Source organism: Sprattus sprattus (genome assembly GCF_963457725.1).
Source record: "Sprattus sprattus genome assembly, chromosome: 19".
NCBI lineage: Eukaryota > Metazoa > Chordata > Actinopteri > Clupeiformes > Clupeidae > Sprattus > Sprattus sprattus.
In genome coordinates this window covers 26467359-26490472 of record NC_137917.1, presented here as the reverse complement: position 1 = coordinate 26490472, position 23114 = coordinate 26467359, and the positions used below count along the sequence as shown (strand labels likewise).

The following is a 23114-nucleotide window of genomic DNA, read 5'->3' as shown; positions in this document are numbered from 1 at the left end:
TGATTGGTGGTGGGATTTTGACGGCACGCTGGAGAGGCTAATGGGTAATGAAGTTCAGAAGCTACTGCGTCCAAAGTTTTCTTTCTATAATATTTTATATTTTTCTCACAATATTACGATTGAGTTTTAATAAGTGACTTCTGTTCACTTTTGCCAATTCACTTTTTATCCTGTGTGTTTTCTGAATTCCATGTTATTGTCTCTGTTTTTTCACTTCCTTAAAGTTATAACACTTCGAATTCCATAATGCATTGCGCTTGGTTGCGCAGCCGTAGTCGATTTGTCATGTCTGCTACTCTGACTTCGATGTGACCGTGAGAATTTGGACGCATGCTGTCTTAATTTAGTTATTTGGATAGATAGCTTTGTACATCTCTGCCAAACCATGAGCCTTCTAAACCTTTTGCATTTTCTAAGACGGTCTTTGCAACGAGCTGGATCCACGCTGACAGACATTGCAGGCTTGGACAGACATTTCGGTGAGTCAGTAGTTGGGTTATGTGCAACGTTAGCTAGCTAACTTTATCATTTGCAAGGTAGCCCATACCAAGGTGTATCTGTTGGGCCAAGGATGGGTAAACCGGTTGCTATGTCTATCCACCGTAGCAGCTTTTCGTACAATTACTATAACTCTCCATGACTGGTTATGACTATGAGTGTGAACTAACCAAAATAGGTAGCACAACGTGAAGCCATGGCCCTAAAATAAACCCAAATTGCAGTTTATTACCTTCTCTGATCATGACCCAGCTTATCTTAATTACCAGAAAGGATTCACTTTCTTGTCTAATAACCATTTAAAAATATGTGAAACAACTATTAGGCCCAACCCCAAGAGGTGAAAGGTTTTCGGCTGTCAGACACACAGATGGGCTAAAACATTATGACCACCTGATTTGATATGCTGTTGTTCCCTTAAGGGCCACTTAAACAGCTCCAAGCTGCCAAGGCATGCACTCTACAAGACCTCTGAAGAAGCCATGTGGTATCTGGCACCAACACATTAGAAGCAGAATCTATACTGAAAGTTGTGAAGTGCAGCCATCATGGATCAGACTTGTATCACCACGTCCTGAGGCTGCTCTGTCAAATTTAATTCTGGGGAATTGGTGGTCATGTCTTTACACATGCCCATGTTGTCCACATGCAACATGTTGACTAGCACAGGATTTAACCTGCACGCTAATCAGTGTTATTCAATGAATATGTGAGTGGGCATAATGTTTGGCTCATAGGCGTATGCCATGAATTCTGTATAACTCTTTATAGATGCATTGTTATTAACTAAACAGGGTCATGGCTAATAAAGTAATCTCACAGAAAGCTTCTTTAGAAAGTTAATACGTCAAATGTCTTGAATAAGTGCAGCAATTCTCCTACTAATGTTATGATTTTGGTTTTGTAGCACCAGCTTTGGCAGTGCATGGTCCCAGTGTTATCCCCCAGCCTGCACAAGATGGAGGCTCAGCACCCAGTTTCCTGGACAGCATATTTTGGATGGCTGTTCCAAAGAAGCGACGCACAGTTGAGATCAACCGCACAAGAAGAAGAGATCCAACTAAAGGCATGGAAGTCAAGGTATGAAACTTCAAAATGTGACTGCAATAATATAAATATATTAACCATAAAAGGAGAGCCCATGCTAAGGCGATAGGGCTGCACTTTCTATTCACATGAGTGACTACATAGTTTATAAATGTCGGCCATCAGCAGCTTTATAGCACATCACACTTATTCTCCATGTAAATGGCTTATCGCACAGTGTGATATAATGGCCTTTGACAATCGCAAGATTATCAGAGCCAGGTAGTCAGGTTTTAGCATCAACAATTTTAGAGTTGCTTTTTTCTGGGGGGTTTTTAGACATAAGTGTCCGATTTGTGAAAGAACACGGCAAACCCTGTGTGAAGGGGAGTCTTGCGCTCAAATACAATGTTCATAGTATGCTAGTTAAAATTACACTATGAAACAAACTATGCATCATACATGTGTCTGCATGTGATATAGCTGTGAATGGCTACCCTGAGTATATCCATTGTGCATTATAACCAGTCAAATATGGTTGCAGTAGATTAGGAACATCAACCCTGGAACCCTCAGTGACATACCACATCCTATATGAACCTTATGGCTTGAGTTTACTCTTGCTTGCTAGTTTTCTTTATTCCATTTTTAGAAACGGTTGTATCTAAACATATGGTTTGAAATGTCCCGTTCTCGTCATGTCTTGTTCTCAAACTGAGTGGCCTTGTGTCCATTTCCCACAGACAAACATTGAGTCATGTCAAGAGTGTGGCAACTTGAAGCAGAAGTTCACCCTGTGTGGGTACTGCTATGCCAAGGTGCGCAGAGAGACCGGAGAGATTCGCAAACAGATATTTGCCATGGAGGGCAAGCCCCTGGACACTCCAGCTGTGGACACTGTGGTCCTGTATGAGGGCGAGACTCCAGGGGAGGCTGACAAGGACAAGAGGATAGTGGAGCGGCAAAGAAAACGACCCTCCTGGTTTAACCTCAGCTAAGCCAGGGTTGGTTTTGGCCTTGCTGATTTTGTTATTTGTCGGACTGTGTGAGATCACTGTGTTGCGTGCATTTGCAATAAATTATCTGTGTATATAGAGAAGACCTCTTAAAGTTTTTATTCTTAGTCTTTATTCATTGCTGATTGCTCTGCACAACATCCGCAACACAACAGAACGTACACATCACAGAGCCTGAGCATTATCCCGTTTTCAAGGCACTGACTAGGCAGAGAGGCATGTCTCTGTCAAGGCTGGCTGCAGGGTGCAATGAGTGTTGAGGCCAGTGAGATTCGCAAAGGGGCCAACATTAGTGTTAGATTGCTTGAGTTGCAGTGATGCAGGCATGAAATGCACTTTACTGTTGTTAGCTAGATACCATGGTTCTTGCACATCATGTTTCAAACCACATTTATTTCATTACTTATAGGCCTATGCTGCAAAGTCTACAAGAAAAAAAGATGATTATCAAAGCAATTGCACTACGAGAAGAGATAAATCCAGTAAGTCGTTTATTCATCAACAAAACATGGTTTAGGCGAACAGAACTTACCCAGCACCCCCACCCCCCTACCTGATCCCGTGATCACTACATGTTAGTTGTTGAATAGACACAGTGGAGAACATGTCAGCATGTAAAATGATGTAATCACGAGATTATACAAAAAGCACCTTGATGCATGCTTCAAAGCTTACAGCATTGACCTACAACACTAACCCAAACAGCGAGCAATATGCTTGATGACTCTGGGTTGAGCGAGGTCTTTGTAACTCTTCAAGTTCAATACAAGCGATTTGTCTCTGAAGACAAGCTGCAGCAGCCGCTCGTGGTCCGTGTCGGATCCCGCCGCTATAGCCATGCTCACGGCATTCGTCTTACGCATGGCTGCCAACCCCTCAGCAAAGCCCACGCCACTGGTGACCCCATCTGTAATGAACACGAAGGACAGCTCTGCATCCGGACGGACACCCCGATAGCGACCACCAGGATTCACGAGATTGTTGGCCGCAAATTGAATGGCGCTTCCCAGAGTGGAGGAGGTGTCGCGGTACACAGCACGAGAGACGAGGTTGGTGAACGATCTGCGCTTAGCGGTGAAATCCAGGAGGACGTCTGGATCTTGCTCCCCTCCAAACTGCATCACGGCGAAACGTGCCCCCTTGTAGTCGCCTTCTCTGGTTGAGAGGGGGATTTCGTGCGAGAGTTGCTCGATGAAACGCAGCGCACTGATAAAGTTCTCAGGCCCCATCCGCTCTGAGCCGTCTACGAAGAACAGCAGGTCGACCGGCCGCTGCGTCAAAGGAGCCACACTCAAATCTGTGGGTAGAAACGTTTGAGTCCAAACGTTATTTGATTAAATAAGTAATTGCAGTCAAATTACAAACAACACGACCTCTTACTATCTTTCGGGACAATATGACTATAGGGAACCATTGGGTTCCCATATTAATTCAATGCATTTGACAACATTTAATTCAAATTAAGTTACCAGAATGTGCTTAAGGAGAGCCATTCCACAAAAAGGCTGTGTAACCAATTGACTTAGGATAGGATATCATTAGGTTACATAGGATATCAAAATAGTTTAAAAGAATGTACTGGACGTAGCACTTTAAGGTACTTGCATCAATCAGGGGGACTGCCAATGGAAACTAGCCTTTTGGCTATAATTGGGTGCAATTACATCTTAATGTTCATGAATGTACACTGTCCCTCTTGATCAAATAAACAAGTTGTATTGTATTGTATTGTATTTAGACAAAAGGCACTGAAACCCAGACAAGACAATGAAAATGGGCTCAGTGTGTACATGGACAGGTGAGTGAGGATGCCATCACGGCCTCTTAAGTCAATACATGACTGCTCAAAGGATTACTGTTACCTGAGGCACACTTCAGGTCTGGGCAGATATTTTCCGGTTCTAGAACAGATGAACACAAGACGTGGTTAATGATCTGTCAGCCAGTGTGAAAAGACGGGTCTAGGGGGTTGCATGTCAACCGACTCCGAGCAGACTTGCCTGGGCAGAGGATCAGCTCCATCTCCTCCAGGAATTCCTCCGCCGTGAGCTCCGCATACACGCTCAGAGTCTTCACCCTCTCCCTCACGTTGCAAGCGATCCGCGTCAGAGCCTGCTTCTCGGCGTCGGTGTCGAACATGTCCCCAATGGCGATGCTGTACACCTCCACACCACTGCACAGGGCCCCCAGATTGTCCAGGTCTTTGGGGTCATAGCGGCCGTCGGTGATGACGATGGCGACGACCTTTGTCCCCTTTCGTCGCCCGGGCACAATGAGCTGCTCATAGGTGTACTTGAGAGCCGAGGGCGTCCAGGTTCCTCCAGCGATCCACTCCATGGCTTTGACCTTGGCCTTGAAGGAGGACACTGAGGTGATCCCATGGTCATCCATGCGAATCGCCTGGAGCGCCCCCTGGTGGCTATACTGCACTACTCCCAGACGGGAACCTAAGGGAACACCATTTACATTTACATTTAGTCATTTAGCAGACGCTTTTATCCAAAGCAACTTACAAGGATGTATACACATTTCTTACATTAACAATGATGGCACACTGCACATCAGGAGCAATTAGGGGTTTATTACTCAAGGACGCTTCGACAGAAAATCGAACTAGCAACCTTCTGATTACTAAAAGACCTGTACCACTGTCTCCCACCAGACAGACAGAGGAGGGTGATGTTCCTGAGGTGATACTCGTCATGTTTACTACTCCATCATTAAGTAAGGGAAGGATAGACCGAATAACAGTGTCAGAAAGGTGTCCATTGTATACATACTAGACCGAAGCCTCGGCCATCGTTCAGTTTAGTGTATTTCCCAAAACAGTGTTACTGAAAGTGTCAAGGTCAAGGGTTGTGTGACTGAAGGTCACTGTAGTGTAGATATTTTACCTGAGAGGTCCGTGACATTCTTGGCCATCTTTCCGAGTCGGTTTGCAACACTAATAACAAAGTTTTTAGCGAGGCTGAAGTTGGTTTTTCCTATGCTTTCTGAGCTGTCAATCACAAACACCAAATCCAAGGGAGGGCACACCTTCTCACAGTCTAACAAAAAAGGAATAAAGGTTAGTGTGTTGTTGTTGATCAACAGCAAAAAAAAGTTTTTAAGACATAATATTACCACAGCAGCCGCATGTCTCTCTCACAACACTCATGATATCACATTCCTGTAAAAGAAACATGTAGAGGGGTACAGGTCACGATTGTGTTTGGGTTCATGACAGTCAATATACATTTCTGAATAGTAATACAAATCTCAGTTTTTCTTACAGAAAACCCAGCAGGACCTCTTGGACCAGGTGAACCCTGAAAAAAAGTTTTGATTTTGTAAACATTTTTAATCATTCATTCTGTACCTATAGAGCTAGACTCCTCATATAGAAAACATGTGAGTGTATCTGAGGCAACTTGAGAGACTCTTGACAGAGGGGTTTGTCTGAACCCGACTCCAAATCTGAAGTGTAGAATGGAATGTTCATTACTCACGGGAGACCCAGGAGGACCCCTCGGCCCTCTGCCTCCAGGCACACCCTCAGGGCCCGGCTCCCCCTATGGCCAAAGCAGTCATACAAGTAGTTCATATAAGTGGTTCATATAAGAAGTTCTTATAAGTTTACTCATATACAGTAAGTAGTTCATATAAGTAGTTCATATGAGTAAACTCATCAGTCATATAAGTAGTTAATATAAGTGGTTCATATAAGTAGTTCAAATAAGTAGTTCTTAAAAGTAAACTCATCAGTTATATTAGTAGTTCATATAAGTGGTTCATATATGTAGTTCATATACTGTAAGTGGTTCATATAAGTAAACTCATCAGTCATATAAATAGTTCATATAAGTAGTTCATACAAGTAGTTCATAGTTCAAATAAGTGAACTCATCAGTCATATAGGTAGTTCATATACAGTAAGTGGTTCATATAAGTAGTTCATTTTAGTTAACTCATCAGTCATATAAGTAGTTCAAATAAGTGAACTCATCAGTCATATAGGTTGTTCATATAAGTAGTAAATATAATTAGTTCATATAAGAAGTTCAAAGTATCAGTCCTATAGGTAGTTCATATAAATAGTTCATTTTAAGAAGTTCATATAAGTAAACTCCGTCTAGGCAGCTTCTGTCATGGGTACATGAATTTGAAATATAGTAGAAATAGTAGAAAGGCATCAGCATTGTTATGTCTATGATAATGCATCTCTTTCAATAGATTGATTGATCTTTCTCAATAAATGTTTTATCTCCATGAAGGAGGTTATGGTTTATTTTGTCTGGTTTCATTAACTAAGCTGGGTATCTAAGGGGAAGATAGCAAAAAGCATCTGAGTATTCTGTAGCCAGAGACTCCCACATCATCCTCTGAGCAGCCCGGTATGGTCATACCGTCTGAATGTTTGAATGTTTCATTTGTTTTCTCTTAAGTATGTGTAACTTCAGATTATTAATTTTAAATGAAGGTGAATGTTTGAATGTTTAACTGAATTAATAACTTGCACCTGGCAAGTACATTTTGTTCTGATCCACTGCTGAAATTATTAACAACAAAAGTTCCCGGGAAAGTGGTTCCTTACTGGTGGATCCAAGAATTTAGTTTTCCCTCTCCTAAACACTGTGAGATAGGACATTTGGCCCTGGTGGAGGTCTGAGCTCTCAAAGTGCCCTTCTAGTCTCACTGTAGCTTTTCAAAAGAAATTGTGTTAATTCCAAGACTCCACTTGTTTTGCCAATCCCAACAAATAATCACAGCGTCCCTAATTTGTCTGCTACACATACTGGTTGTCCGTTGGGTCCATTTGGTCCTTGTGTTCCTTTCTCCCCAAAGAATCCTCTTGGGCCCTGAAAAGTAATTCATATTACCAGAGCCAAGAGAACCGAAAACACCTTAAGATTGTAAGGTTATAATCTGCACACAGCACTCTTGATTAGGTTGGTTTAGATGGTTATGACATGGATTGGCTTACCTGAAGTCCTGGCAAACCAGATTCTCCTCTGTCTCCCTGAAGAGGAGAGAAGAGGAGAGGAGAGGAGAGGAGAGGAGAGGGGAGGGGAGGGGAGGAGAGGAGAGGAGAGGAGAGGAGAGGAGAGGAGAGGAGAGGAGAGGAGAGGAGAGGAGAGGGGAGGGGAGGAGAGGAGAGGAGAGGAGAGGAGAGGAGAGGAGAGAGGAGTCTCAGCATGTTCCCATTAAACAAATATGCAAATATATTTTCAAAATCCCTTCACATTACCTGGATGCCTCTAGGGCCTGGGTATTTGTGCCCATCCTTTCCACGATCTCCCTGGAATGTTTAAAAAACATTCACATTTTTATTTGCACCAGTCAGCTCACTAATTTTCCATGGCATATGAATCAGAGCAGTATGCCATTTCATCTTTCAGTATTGTTTCCGACAGGGATAAGAGATATGGCCTTTTACATTTTCACTTCCATAAAGGGGCACGTGCAAGATGGGTTGATGTCAGGGCTCATATCTTACTATTCTTTGTCTCAGAGTCCCTTAGCTCAGGATCCTCTCTCTATACATTCCTCTGGCCTTGAGTTTTCACTGTTTGTAAATGCTTGAACAGGTTTCAGCATGCAGTATATGACAACCAATACAGGGGTCTCTTGTTCCCCTAGTGTGTTTATACCAATACAGGGGCCTCTCAGGGGCCTCAAACATACCGAAGGACCAGGCTCTCCATTGTCTCCTCTTATGCCAAAGTCCCCCAGCTCGCCGGAGGTACCCTACAAAGCAAAGGTCAAAGGTCAGGCTAAGAACTCTCTCCCCCCCCCCCCAAAGCTCTATGTAGGGATCTGATTTGATGGACAGAACGTCGTCAGGCTCACCTGTGGACCACCTCTGCCCACCTCCCCCACTTCGCCCCTAATTCCCGGAAAACCGGGTGGACCCTGTTGGCGAATAGAGTCAGTACAGGTTAAACACGGTCGCCCACTTACAGGAGTTCAAATTCTTATTTACCGAAACAAATGCAAATCAATTCATAACTGTTCTAAAATGCAGTTTTCTGGATGTTTTTGTTGATATTCTGTCTCTCATTGTTAAAATAGACCTACCATTACAATTATAGATCACACATTTCTTTGCAAGTGGGCAAACTTGCTAAATCGGCAGGGGTTCAAATACTTATTTTCCCCACATTTAGGTCCTTCTGTTGATGTCTACATTTGTGGAGGTGTACTCACTGTTACTCCTGAGAGGCCTCTTTCTCCAGAAGGCCCTCTTTCACCCTCTGGGCCATCTTCCCCCTGAGGAGACCAGCAGCATTAGCAAGGATATCACTATAAATCCTTAAATCAACACATTTACTGAGTGGGGTTGATATGAATAACCCATAGTGCCTCACCTTTTCTCCTCGAGTCCAGCAGCGTTAGCAACGATACCCCTATAAATCCTTAAATCAACACATTTACTGATCGGGGTTGATATCTATAACCCATAGCGCCTCACCTTTTCTCCTCCAGTTCCTACTTTGCCGCGGGGGCCTGCTGTCCCTGCGTCGCCTCTGGGACCCTAGAGATAGTACGATGTGTTCAGCGACTCCAAAGCACCTGCCTATTTGTTGTACTGTACTGTTTGTTGTTCCTCTCGCGTCTTGATTTGATACTTACATCGTCACCTGCCTGTCCTGCTGGTCCAGGCTGGCCCTACAGAACAGAGGATTAGAACATGTCTAACCATCATGGAAGAGGTTTAGAACATGTCAAACCATCATGGAAGAGGTTTGGAACATGTCAAACCATCATGGAAGAGGTTTGGAACATGTCAAACCATCATGGAAGAGGTTTAGAACATGTCACACCATCATGGAGGGTGCTGCACTGGCATCTAAGCAATGTGTTTTATCTGACTTTGATCAAACATGTGTATGCGTGTACCGATGTGTTTGATCTGTCTTTGATCAAACATGTGTATGCGTGTACCGATGTGTTTTATCTGTCTTTGATCAAACATGTGTATGCGTGTACCGATGTGTTTGATCTGTCTTTGATCAAACATGTGTATGCGTGTACCGATGTGTTTGATCTGTCTTTGATCAAACATGTGTATGCGTGTACCGATGTGTTTGATCTGTCTTTGATCAAACATGTGTATGCGTGTACCGATGTGTTTTATCTGTCTTTGATCAAACATGTGTATGCGTGTACCAATGTGTTTTATGTCCAAATGTTTCTAAGTAGTTTAAAGATAAATATACATTACCTTGCCTCCCTTTTTTCCTGGGAAGCCAGGGTTGCCGACATACCCGACAACACCCTATAAAAAACACTCAGTTAAAATCAAATGATAGTTACTCTAGCTGCCTAGCTCAATTAACACGAAACTCAATACATAAGAGAATTAAACTTATCAACTGAAATCCAACTGGAATCAATGAGGAAACCGTTAATCATAAATGAGGTGGTGGTATATTAGCCAGTATTCCAACCACATTGAAAGCAGTCAGATGATTATCTATTCCTCACATCTTGTATAAGTACAATGAGCCCACAACAGATAAACAGTACTGCAGGATAGTATCTATGGTGTGTGATGATCAGTGTGAGATGTGTGTAGACTTGTGTGTAGAGGATAGTATCTATGGTGTGTGAGATCCGTGTGAGGTGTGTAGACTTGTGTGTAGAGGATAGTAGTTATGGTGTGTGATGATCAGTGTGAGATGTGTGTAGACTTGTGGGACATGGGGTCTGTGTAGAGGATAGTATCTGTGGTGTGAGATCAGTATGAGATGTGTGTAGACTGGTGGGACATGGGGTCTGTGTAGAGGATAGTATCTGTGGTGTGAGATCAGTATGAGATGTGTGTAGACTGGTGGGACATGGGGTCTGTGTAGAGGATAGTATCTGTGGTGTGAGATCAGTATGAGATGTGTGTAGACTGGTGGGACATGGGGTCTGTGTAGAGGATAGTATCTGTGGTGTGAGATCAGTATGAGATGTGTGTAGACTGGTGGGACATGGGGTCTGTGTAGAGGATAGTATCTGTGGTGTGAGATCAGTGTGAGATGTGTGTAGACTGGTGGGACATGGGGTCTGTGAGGTACGGGGTCCTCTGTACCTTCTCCCCCGCATCCCCCCGAGGACCCTGAGGACCTGCTCTGCCACTCTGCCCAGGAACACCCTGTGAGCAGCACACACACACACAAACACGCCAACATTCATTTTCAAAATGTATCGAGAAAAAATACCTGTGCATGATTGGAATTCAAGTCTATTACAGTAGTTAATTACAGTAATGTAATACATTTAAGACCTGACTTAAGAAAATCACTTCACGTCAGCACAGAAGCAAGGCGACAAATAAGCTACTTACTGGTTCGGCAGACAGGAGAAAGCCGGGCGGCTTCAGGCAATCTTACATTTAGCAGTTATATGCCTATGGACCCTGGTATGGCAATGGCACGGAGGCCATTCTCCATATTAAAAGTCATTGTAGCGCCCCAATTTTTTTCAAGCAGTTTTTTTAAAGGTGAAACTGCTTATCCTAACCCTAATCCTGAAGTATAATTGTTGCATAGTGTTACTTTAAGAACATCACTTCTTCTCTTGTTTACCGTCAGCACAGAAGGATACATTTAAGGAACACTACACCTTTAAGACCTGACTTAAGAACATCACTTCTTCTCTTGTTTACCGTCAGCACAGAAGGATACATTTAAGGAACACTACACCTTTTCACCGGGCATCCCGGATTCTCCCGTTAACCCGAAATCACCAGCAGCGCCAGGGTCACCCTAAAAGGACATATATATGTTAGCGTATTACAAAAGATATTTAATGACACCAACACAAGATTAAAGGTCAGGTCCTCAATCCTGCCAAAAGGGTTGTTGATAACTGAGCTCAACAGCCAATTAAAATACTCTGCTCCTTTCCATGCGTCTTAGGCAACACTGTTGATTGAAGGGAATGAAACGTTTACAGGACTGTGCAGGAACAGTAGAGTCTTGTTGAGCATGCACACTATACAGACAGCTAGGGGGAGGTGAGGAGAATTTGTATGAACTGGACATTCAGTGTAATGAACTGCAACAAAGTGTTATTGCACCTTTAAACGAGGCTCTCACTTACCGGCAAACCAGGGTGGCCCTTACAGCCGGCTGTGCCGATGGTTCCACGCTTTCCCTGTGGAGAAAGAGCAGACACAGATATCCAGGGTGCTTGCAAGAAAGCAACATTTCGAAAGAAATCAAACCAAGTTCAAACAACAATCTTTGTTTGTGATAAATACATAAACATATATTAGCCTACTTTATTAATTTTGCCTTGCATTTTAAAATAGCAATTAATAATGTACAGTTTAACACAAAATGTGTCCGATCATTTTACTGAATAATACTCATCTTGTGTCATTATGAACACATTATGTGTTAAAACAGCCTTGACACAATAAATGTGTAAGGAAAATGACATATTAGTTCTTAGAGTGTAGGGCAGATGGTGTATGGAGGAGTGATTGTTTAAAACAGAAAGACACCCATACCCTCTCTCCATCTATGCCATTGTAGCCGGGGGATCCTGATCGTCCCTGACATATTCAGATCATGAAAAAAAGGGAGAATGAATTTAATCAAGGCGTTCATCTGGTAAATGTCAAAACACATCAGTGGTGATTCAAGGTGCTGCAAGCCATGTGTTATTTGAATGCTTGAGCTAAAATGGGTTAACCGGCGATCACAATCACTGAACAAGAAATACGTACTTGCTAACACAGCAGGATTCATTCACACACTCACACAAACACAGAGATATATTCATGCTCACACACACACATACACATACATATTCTAGACACACACACACCCTTACAAATACTCATTATCAGCAATACCAACAACAGAAAGGAAAAAATGGTCAGGTACGGTCGATTTACCTTTGGACCAAGTGCTCCAACATCACCCTGTGAAACAGACAGAGTAATTCCATAATAAAAATAAAATCCATAATAGCAGTTCAAAACTATTAAAACTATAGTTATAGAAGGAAGAAAAGCAGTACTTACCTTTTCACCTTTAAACCCTAGAAAACCCTACAAAAAAGTCAGCATTATTTCATGTTATGAATTCATAATGGTATTAGGTTTTGATAAGTCATAACTTTCTGTTTATATGAACCGATACCTTTGGACCAGGCAGACCGATCGGGCCTTCAATACCGGCATCTCCCTACAGAGTAAACCAAAAAGAATGGAAAAATAAACACCACAGCATCTTTCACACCTGGAGATAAGACCAGATATGATTATAATGTGATCACCCTTTACAGTGCCTGAGGTCCAATAAGACGTCTAATAAGACACGTGTGTCTGTAAGTTACAGGACTCGGCTAAGGCACCGGATCGCTGGAAATATGGGAAAAAGTCTTTCCATGATCTCTTTGTTTCTACAAATCCTACCGTTGGCCCTGTAGCTCCAGGATCCCCGATGCCACCACTGCTTCCCTTCGCCCCCTAAACAACACAACAGGCAAACACATCACACATGAGCCAAACCCCATATTAAACAACAGGCAAACACATCCCACATGAGTTAAACCCCATATTAAACAACAGGCAAACACATCACACATGAGTTAAACCCCATATTAAACAACAGACAAACACATCACACATGAGCCAAACCCCATATTAAACAACAGACAAACACATCACACATGAGTTAAACCCCATATTAAACAACAGAACAACACACAACACACATGAGCCAAACCCCATATTAAATAACAGACAAACACATCACACATGAGTTAAACCCCATATTAAACAACAGAACAACACACAACACACATGAGCCAAACCCCATATTAAATAACAGACAAACACATCACACATGAGTTAAACCCCATATTAAATAACAGGCAAACACATCACACATGAGCCAAACCCCATATTAAACAACAGACAAACACATCACACATGAGTTAAACCCCATATTAAACAACAGACAAACACATCACACATGAGTTAAACCCCATACTAAACAACAGAACAACACACATCACACATGAGCCAAACCCCATATTAAACAACAGACAAACACATCACACATGAGTTAAACCCCATATTAAACAACAGGCAAACACATCCCACATGAGTTAAACCCCATATTAAACATCAGGCAAACACATCACACATGAGTTAAACCCCATATAAGATGATGAAGAGCATTCTTTATACCAATTAAGATTAGATTACAAACAAAAGTCATACTTTAATTCCTTTATGTCCTTTTGATCCAATTATTCCCACTGTTTCTTTGCATAATGGTTCTCGGCACTGGGAAAGGTAAAACACAATACAATGTTATGTATTTCTTGTTATAAAAAGACATGAAAGCTTAAATGAACATGTATTAAAATACCACAAACTATTACCTATATTGCACAAATTCAAGTTTTCCTTGCTTAGCCTTCTTACTAACCAGCTGTAAAGTTCTGATTTCCAAAAACACAGGTGAATTTGTCCTTACATTGACCCTTTACAAATCTCATGAAGTTAAATGTAAATGGGGGGTGCATGCCCAACAAGTGAGGCAATTCTGTCTAGAAAACTGCATCATCAACGATCGCCACCAACTGAACCATGATGGCTTCTCACCTCGAAGTCAGCATCTCTGACCTAAAAGAAAAACAAGTGTTGTAAATATCAACAGAATACTTTTACATCAACGAATGAATATGTTGAGACGACTTACTGTTGCCTTACTATTGTGTCAACGATCCTGTCGATGGCAGCTTGTCGTCGATCGTCAGGGAATACCATGTAATCCTTGCGGTAGAGCTCTGCGGGTGAGCTGGCGATCTGTTTAAGATCGCCTTCGGAGGTCTCCACATCGGTTGCCACCACGAACAGCCTGATACCCGCGGCTCTGGCGGCTTCGGCGGCTTGCTGGACCCCTCCGCAGGGTCCGCCTGTGCTGTGTCCGTCCGTTAACACCACAGCGTACTGTAGACGCGGCTTCCCGCCAGGTGACCTCCTGACCTGCTCCGTCACATTCCTCAGGGCGCAGTCAATGAAGGTGCCTCGGCCGATGTAGCGCACCTTGGCGGTCTCGCGTAGGAACATGGAGACATCGGAGGTCACCGGGCTAAAGACCTCCACGTGGTCGGAGAAGTGAAGACCTCCATAGGTCCACTGAACCCCCTCGGATTTAATCGTCGAGGCCTCCAGACGCCTCGAAAACATTGTAACGAAGATCTTTAGTTTCTCCACCAGGCTGCCCCACGGGTAGTCACGCAGCGCCACGCTCTCGGAGGTGTCCACCGCAAAGTACACCCCCACCGGGCAGGAGTCCTGATCTATACAGCAAAGGATAAACGCCCTGCTTTGAGAAGTGGGTATACGCAATGCTGACTGAAAAATAAGTGGGTATACTCCGTATACCTGTGTATACCCTGGACTACACCACTGTGCACTACTACATGCCACCTGACAGCCCAGGCCCAAATCATGCCTTTAAAAAGGTCTGCCTTTGTGGTTCCATGTGGGAACTAAAACAGAAATTGGACTCACCCCTAATCAGATGGTCATACTCAGGGTCTTGGGCTGATGTCTGAAGTATACCCAACAGAAAGACAACCCAGATCAACACAGCCATGATGCCACAGGACTCAGCCGCAAACGTCTCAAGCCCTACACATAAACAACAACATTATGTAGAGCATTAACATATAATTTCATGACAATTATCCATATGTCTGTTTTGTAAGCGGATATAATTGTATTGGTCCACATCAAATCTTAACACATGTATAGCTCAGCTGATAAGTCTTTATTTCCCAGACAGCATATAAACTGCTTTTTCCTGTAATGTTTTTATTTGGCCTCTTTTTCCTTTTTTGAGTTAAGGATTATTTCTTTCTTTCTTCACTTTCTTCAATTCTATGACTTTAAGAGCATAGGTGGATTCTGTACCCATTATACTCTGTATATACCCCATATCCCTTGTTTTGGACACAGAGGAGAATTGTGTGCATAGAATAACCTTTATATAAACATTTGTGCTCAGGCAATCCTGTTTTACACACACAAGGATCTTTTGACTGAGAAAATGACTCATCAATATCTTCATGATAGAAAATGTGTTATGTGTAACACTTAACATGCATGTTTAACAAACTGTGTATGTTGACATGTAACATGCATGTTTAACATACTGTATGTTACTGTACACAGTACCAGTCAAAAGTTTGGACACACCTTTCATTTTTTTGAGAAGTGTTTTCTTGACTTTTATTATTTTCTACATTGTAGATTAATACTGAAAACACATAATGATGTACAAAACAAAAAGTGTTATCTACCATGTGTAAAATGACAAAAGTAGAGTCCAAACTTTTGACTGGTACTGTATATGTTAACATTTCACTGCTCCTTATTTGTACACTTTCACGCCGTCCCGCTACATACAGTAGATGTCTCTTTTAACATTCAGATCTACCATTGATCTGATTCTGATCAATTAGGCCCATAGAAACACTAAATACAGAATCTTAGCAACAAAAGGCAGCGAAATTAGACAAAAATAGCATCACAGACCTACCTGTATGAGAGGAAGAGGGTCTTTCAGCAGCAGAGAATGCCCAGCACTGCCGTGTCTGATTGACCTGAGAGCGTCTCCCACACCTGAAGGCTTCCCCCGCTCAGATAAGGTATGCTCTCTGTGCCTGTTGAGGCGTGCCTCCACCAATCACAAAAGATCATCGCTCACGAGCATCCACCACCATCTCGGCTGAACTGGCAATGTAAACATTGCGTTGGGCCCCGGCTTGTCTCTCAAACCTCCCGGTAAGAGGTGGTCTGTAGACCCCCCTCCCTCCCCTACCCCTCCATATTGTCCCACAGCTGGACACCGAATAACAGTCTTCGAGAGAGATGTGCTTCACGGGTGATTGGTTCACAATGATGACAGAGACGTGCGAGCTAACGCTGAGCCGATGATTGTTCCCCAGAGGCAATGGAAGTGAGTGGAAGGTGTGCGTGAGGATGAGATATACATTGCCTTTCTATTGTCCCTTTTTGTTAAACATTTTTAGAACTGAGGAAAACTATAGGCAGAAACAAATTGGAGTTATAATAACCAGACCAGCAACTTGAACTGTGGTCTCATTTTTTATTCCCGTTAACACTTCACATGATTACCATAATTCAACTTCAGCAAGAGAAACATATTGGGCAGAGAGACTTTCCTCAGAAATCACACGTCATGTTTTATATGAAAAAAATAAATTACATTCATGTTGAAGACAACAACAAAAATTCAAAGCAAAAACTCAACTATATCTAATGAGATGAAGGCCTTTGTGCAATGTTAAGTAGCCTGGTGACACCAGCCTACGTATTTCCGCCTGAATTGATTTCAAGCTCATACTCAGTCTGGCCCAACCCCATTGACAATCGTCTCCAGAACTCAAAATTTTGCAGGACCAATCAGCGAACAGTTCAGAGCTGTGACGCAAAACTCGCCTTGGAGGAAAAGACACGAAAAGCTATCGGAAAAGTTGTCTCAACTCTCGAGAACATCAGAAAATTAAAAGGAGAACAAGAGTATTTTCTTGTAAGTTTTATGATTGGAAAGGACGTCGTAGCTCTTCTCCCAACTGGCTTTGGGAAGAGTTTAATCTACCGAATGCTTACTAAACGTTGCTGATTGGTTAAGGGAACTCCAATGATTTTAAACCTCAAGATAAGCACCCGCCCATCTCGGAAACCAAAATGCATTGGGTTGGCCCAGACTGAAAGACGGAATGAAATGGAGTCACAGGCTGGTAATGGCCAGGCTAAATGTTAAGGTCCCTCCTCAGATAAAGCTTGTCCCTTCTTAATGAGTGTTTGTACAGTAGGAAGTGGCCAGCACAGACGAATGGACCACTGCTGTGTGCATTACAACAGTAATCATACTCAACAGAATTGCAACAGAATTACTATACATACACAGGGACGCAGGAAGTGGGGTGCTCCGGGTGCTGCCGCACCCCCTCTAGTGGACAACAGACGCAACTACAACACTTGAACTCAGGCAATGCCGCGGGTTTTTACATACAGCACCCCCCACTTCATATGACTTCATATTACTTCCTGCGTCCCTGTACATACACCACCACACTTCATCAAGAAACATGCTGGAAGGAAGATAACACTATAGTCTTAGGGACCGTGACTATGATGTGAATTCTACAATTATTGAAACACCTCCTAGAAACTGTGCATGTATCTAGCTTTGCATGTGAAGCAAGCAATGGTGCTAATAAGATAAGTTGTGCGATAACGCCTTTAAGAAGCATATACTAAGCTGTCCTTTGAACTTTAGTGTGTGGTCAGTCTCCCGCAAAGGCCACTGAAAACCAGCATAGCTGTCAAATTATCTTTGAATGGGTTTTTCACCACACGCAAAGTAACTATCTCTCACCAAACTCAATCTTGCCTCAATCTCACACATTTAATTTTCCACAAACGTGACACTTAAAGAACAACCTGCATCGTCTCCCACTAGGAGGATTAATATATATTTTACAGATCAGCATGTGAGAATGAGAACATCAAATGTACAGTGCTCCCACACATTTTAAGCACACTTAATAGAAAGTGACGGCACAAGTATACAGTGAGTCGAAGCACAAGTGCAGAGAATGATCGGCAGGCTGGTCCTTAGTAAGAACGGATAGCTGGGGGGATGGCTGAACAGTCTTCCTCATTCAGCGAGACATCGATCACGGGTCGGTACTCCAGTGTCACCTAATCAATCAGGGAAATGAGAGAGACAAAATCAATCAATGTCCGTGCGACGTCAGGATTATTCAGGAAAATAATTTAGTTTCTTTGTGATGCCATTCAATGTAAAAACCATCCTTTTTTGCTCAGATAACAGTTCTAGGATTTCCCATGATGCTATGAGAAGGCCTAGATTGTGTACACCACTGATAACGACATAACATAAACAAATGATCCTACCTTGCCAGTATCTTTGTCCACAGTGGAGAGAGTGTGTTTTCTCCAGTGCTGGTCGTATGGCACCTGCTCCTGTCCGCGAAGGGGCTTGGAGTAGTCATACTCATCCACACGGTCCTGAAAAACAGCAAGCATCCTCATGTAACTCAACCGTTCACTGCCCTCTGAAGAGGAGAGACTAATAAAAACAGCAAGCAACCTCATGTAACTCAACCATTCACTGCCCTCTGAAGGGAAGAGACTAATACACACCCTTTTAGCTGGATAACAAACCAAGGCGGCAACTCAAAATATCTTTTCTAACACTTCATCAAAATCCCTTAAGCCTGTACAAATTCCATAACCACATCATCTATTTAAGTGGGACGTTTCAGTTGACCATCTTTGTGTTTGAGGACATTTGCAATTTGGAATGGCCTTAGGATGAAGCCCTGAGGGACTAAGCCTGAAGATAAGACAAACCCTTTTAGCTGGATAACAAACCAAGGCAACTCAAAATATCTTTCTAACACTTCAAAATCCCTGTGTGGCCTTACGACACCAAACAATCTCATTGGCCGCTCCCGGTTAAAAATCGCTCCCCATTTGCATAAGTTTCGACATGTTCGAATTTTCATCGGTTGCGTCGCCCATATCGCTGGTCTACGTCACAATGGAATGGCTCCCGCTGAAATGCATGGGGTTTAGAAATCGCGTCGCTCATAACGGTGGTATGGATTCGCACCGTACATGGAACTCCGAGGGGCTGGGACTGGTCTTACCTGGAAGTCCTCCCTGGCATGTGCTCCCCGGCTCTCCTTACGGGCCTCTGCGGACTGGATGGTCTGCACGGCGTTCAGCATCAGGTTCTGGAGCTCCAGGGACTCCACAAGGTCCGTGTTCCACACAATACCTGACAGGTGAAACCATGGAAACCAGTGAGATGAAGGGAGCGGCAGGAACATGTATACAAGCATTCACACGTGCACATTTTGCATATACACTGTATACTCACTTCCTTTTCTACAAGTCTGTATCTAATATGATCTTAAGTATAATTACATCCATTAGTCTTACCTCTGTCAAAGGTCTTCATGTCATTCATTGTCTGATAAATGGCGTCCATCTTGTCACATCCCTCTTTAAGAACATCCCCAGTGCGGAACACTGCAGCATTATTCTGCATAGTCTGTTGACATGACAACAAAGGAAAATTCAGGGAATGACTTTTCTCTTGAGAAGGTCTGTACAGGGGGTCAGTCTGTGAAGCACCACTATCACAAGAGATGGTCTTTACAGGGGGTCAGTCTGTGAAGCACCACTATCACAAGAGATGGTCTGTACAGTAGGTCACTCTGTGAAGCACCACTATCACAAGAGATGGTCTTTACAGGGGGTCAGTCTGTGAAGCACCACTATCACAAGAGATAGTCTGTACAGTGGGTCAGTCTGTGAAGCACCACTATCACAAGAGAAGGTCTACACAGTGGGTCAGTCTGTGAAACACCACTATCACAAGAGATGGTCTGTACAGGGGGTCAGTCTGTGAAGCACCACTATCACAAGAGAAGGTCTGTACAGTGGGGGTCATGCTGTGAAGCACCACTATCACAAGAGAAGGTCTTTACAGGGGGTCAGTCTGTGAAGCACCACTATCACAAGAGAAGGTCTTTACAGTGGGTCAGTCTCTGCTCACCTTCTGCATGTTTATCCTGATCTCCGATGTTCTGGTGTCTCCATCGGCGTGTCTTATTTTATCCAGATTAGCCACAGACTCCTCTCCAGAATTAGCCTTCAGGGGTGCGAGTTTCTCTCCTGTGGAAATACCAATACAAAGTCAGGTACAAATTCAGCTAAACACTACCCACCTAAATAATGAGTTCAGTTCTCATAACTAGATACCAATGATGGCATTTATCAGTGTGAATGTTGTCCACAGGTAGTGACTCGCTACCTTGAGATTGCTAGGAGTGTGAATGTTGTCCACAGGTAGTGACTTGCTACATTGAGATTGCTAGGAGTAGGCACTGGTACCAATAATGGCATCTATCAGTTTCACTTTCACTTTCACTGAATGTTGTCCACAGGTAGTGTCTCGCTACCTTGAGATTGCTAGGAGTGGGAGCTGAAGGGCTGAGGCACTGAAGGGCAGAGGCTCACCTGGGGTGCAGGTCTCTGCAATGGTGAGGGCGCAGGCGCGTCCGAACACCACCAGGTCCAGCAGGGAGTTGGCGCCCAGCCTATTGGCACCGTGGACCGAGGCACAAGCCGCCTCTCCGCAGGCATACAGCCCCGGCACAACCTTGTCTGCTCCATTGGCGTGGGTGATGACCTGCCGCAGAGATCAAAAACCATATGAGTGACAACTTTGACTATACATATACAGTATATACAGTATATATATATTTTTTTTTTTAAGATTTGTTTTTGGGCTTTAATCAGATAGAACAGTCAAGGTTTGGACAGGAAATGAGATGGAGAGAAGAGGTTGGGAGTGGGATTGGGAAATGACAGCGGGTCGGATTCGAACCCGCGTCCCCATGGGCGTTCAAGCCCGTGTATTGTCGGGGCTTCTGCTTGCGCCCCCAACTTTGACTATATTTTGAGAGGGCAAAGCAATGTTATAAAAACTTTATTTGTATTTTTTTTTTTTTAAGATTTATTTTTGGGCTTTTGTGCCTTTAATCGATAGTACAGTGAAGAGTGTGACAGGAAATGAGAGGGAGAAGAGGTGGGGAGTGGACAAGAGAAATGACATCGGGCCAGATCTGAACCCGGGTCCTCCATGAGCGTCAAGCCCAAATGTGGTGGTCGGGGGCTACTGCTTGCGCCACAGTGCCCCTTATTTGTATTTATTTTTAAATGGAAGAAATGAGGTTACCTGTCCTTTGTAGTTGGTGGGGACGCCGCCCATGTTGTAGTGCACGGTGGGCAGCACAGGAATGGGCTCTTTGGTGACATCCACGCCGGCGAAGATCATGGCCGTCTCCGAGATGCCAGGCAGACGGGTAGCCAGCTGCTGGGGAGGCAGGTGATGCAGCTGCAGGTACACGTGGTCCTTGTCTGGGCCGACACCTCTGCACAACAGACACGGAGGAGGTGTGTTAAGTATGTATACTAAACTAAATATACTCAGTGTGGTTTCACTTTACTGCATGAGAGGAGGTGTTTAGAGTATGTATACTAACTATACTCAATGTGGTTTCACTTTACTGCATGAGAGGAGGTGTGTTGAGTATGTATACTACTATACTCAATGTGGTTTCACTTTACTGCATGAGAGGAGGTGTGTTGAGTATGTATACTAACTATACTCAATGTGGTTTCACTTAACTGAATGACTGATTGAATGTGGACTAGGTTAACTAAAATTACTCAATGTACACTAACATCAAGAGTCTGAGTCTTTTTAAGACTGGAGATGACATGAACTGATCGATTTAAGTGTTAGTAGGAGCTGCCAGGAAGATTGTACCTTCCCTCGCGGATCTCAATGGTCATTGAGCGGGACACCACGTCCCTGGAGGCCAGGTCTTTGGCATTGGGGGCGTATCTCTCCATGAAACGCTCGCCTTCACTGTTGATGAGGATTCCGCCTTCACCACGGCAACCCTCTGTGATGAGACAGCCGGCTCCATAGATACCTGCCAGGTAAACGTCAGAACATAAAAAGACTGACCATATCTGTGGTAACTTGGCCAAAGACACAGACCACAAAGAATGGTGTTTCGAGTGGTAGCGTTATATGAAATAGCAGATGTAGCATTACAGAGTCTACCCAGGTGTACTGTTCTCATGCACACAGTAAGTGGATGAAGTGCAAAACTGCTGTTACTTTATACTAGTGCTCCGCCTAGTGGTATAACAAAGGACTGTTATCATAAACATATCAACAACATCAATGTCATACATTCTGTATTGAATTCTTCCATGTTTTTGGGCAAGCACATATGATTACCTCTCACTACTTTGTGCTGACTGTACCTGTCCTCCACAATGAGTCTCACCTGTGGGGTGGAACTGAACAAACTCCATGTCCTGGCAAGGTAGGCCGGCCCGTGTGACCATGGCATTACCATCTCCAGTACTAGTGTGGGCCGATGTGCAGCTGAAGTACGCTCGGCCATAACCACTGTGAAGGAAACAGGATCAGAGATTAGGCATCATACTCAGTAAAATTGTTTTCTCTTGGTAGAAATCGATGTGATTCCTACCCATAGCGGCTGGGCTTACATTAGCATGGCTAATGCTAATGGACTTCTAAGCTCAAGGCTTCCAAGTGGAGCCTGCATTACTCTGAGGAGGCAGATAGATTCCTATTTATCTATTTTTATATAACCACTATAAATGTGCACATACTCTGCACTCTTCTGCTTTTGCACTTCTGGTTAGATGCTAACTGCATTTCGTTGCCTTTGTACTTGTACTCTGTGCAATGACAATCAAGTTGAATCTAATCTAATCTAAGATGGCACCTCTAATCTAAAGATGGCAGGATCTATGTGATTCCCACCCATAGCCGCTGGGCTAACATTAGCATGGCTAATGCTAAAGGACTATTAAGCTCAAGGCTTCCTAGTGGGGCCTGCATTACTCTGAGGAGGCAGATAGATTCCTATTTATCTATTTTTATATTACCACTATACATA

At 43.4% G+C, this 23114-nt stretch overlaps 3 protein-coding genes across 4 annotated transcripts in view; 1 reads left to right on the top strand and 2 right to left on the bottom strand.

Annotated features, from left to right (window-relative positions):
* Positions 1–295: 295 nt before the first annotated feature.
* mrpl32 (mitochondrial ribosomal protein L32) lies at positions 296–2634 on the top strand. Its single transcript, XM_080857573.1, has 3 exons — positions 296–479; positions 1406–1578; positions 2268–2634. The coding sequence occupies exons 1-3, from the start codon at positions 386–388 to the stop codon at positions 2520–2522; spliced, it is 522 nt and encodes a 173-aa protein (XP_080713699.1). The 5' UTR covers positions 296–385; the 3' UTR covers positions 2523–2634.
* A 598-nt stretch (positions 2635–3232) lies between these two features.
* Positions 3233–16265, bottom strand: LOC308380719 (collagen alpha-2(VI) chain-like; the record flags this gene model as incomplete). The annotated part of the gene is made up of 19 exons (XM_080858124.1): positions 3233–3837; positions 4403–4441; positions 4541–4987; positions 5435–5587; positions 5664–5709; positions 7504–7539; positions 7768–7818; positions 8205–8267; positions 8370–8432; positions 8992–9054; positions 10600–10662; positions 11613–11666; positions 12025–12069; positions 12662–12706; positions 12937–12990; positions 14137–14157; positions 14245–14837; positions 15052–15171; positions 16250–16265. The coding sequence occupies 19 exons, from the start codon at positions 16263–16265 to the stop codon at positions 3233–3235; spliced, it is 2577 nt and encodes an 858-aa protein (XP_080714250.1).
* Positions 16266–16603: 338 nt separating this feature from the next.
* Positions 16604–23114, bottom strand: part of LOC308380279 (succinate dehydrogenase [ubiquinone] flavoprotein subunit, mitochondrial-like) — a 9735-nt gene continuing 3224 nt past the window's right edge. For both annotated transcript variants that reach the window (XM_080857562.1, XM_080857563.1), the window contains exons 7-15: positions 22473–22597; positions 21941–22109; positions 21347–21542; positions 20626–20797; positions 20162–20280; positions 19543–19654; positions 19248–19378; positions 18490–18603; positions 16604–18273 (exon numbers count right to left, since the gene is read on the bottom strand). In XM_080857562.1, coding sequence (XP_080713688.1) covers positions 18187–18273; positions 18490–18603; positions 19248–19378; positions 19543–19654; positions 20162–20280; positions 20626–20797; positions 21347–21542; positions 21941–22109; positions 22473–22597 — 1225 coding nt within the window. In that variant the 3' untranslated portion in view covers positions 16604–18186. The remainder of the gene's footprint in view (positions 18274–18489; positions 18604–19247; positions 19379–19542; positions 19655–20161; positions 20281–20625; positions 20798–21346; positions 21543–21940; positions 22110–22472; positions 22598–23114) is intronic.

What these genes read in the sequence shown, in the direction of transcription:
- mrpl32 (XM_080857573.1), top strand. Translation starts at nt 386, where the DNA reads ATGAGCCTTCTAAACCTTTTGCATTTTCTAAGACGGTCTTTGCAACGA. An exon ending in AGGCTTGGACAGACATTTCG is followed by an intron (nt 480 to 1,405) that starts GTGAGTCAGTAG and finishes TTGGTTTTGTAG; the next exon opens with CACCAGCTTTGGCAGTGCAT. An exon ending in CTAAAGGCATGGAAGTCAAG is followed by an intron (nt 1,579 to 2,267) that starts GTATGAAACTTC and finishes CATTTCCCACAG; the next exon opens with ACAAACATTGAGTCATGTCA.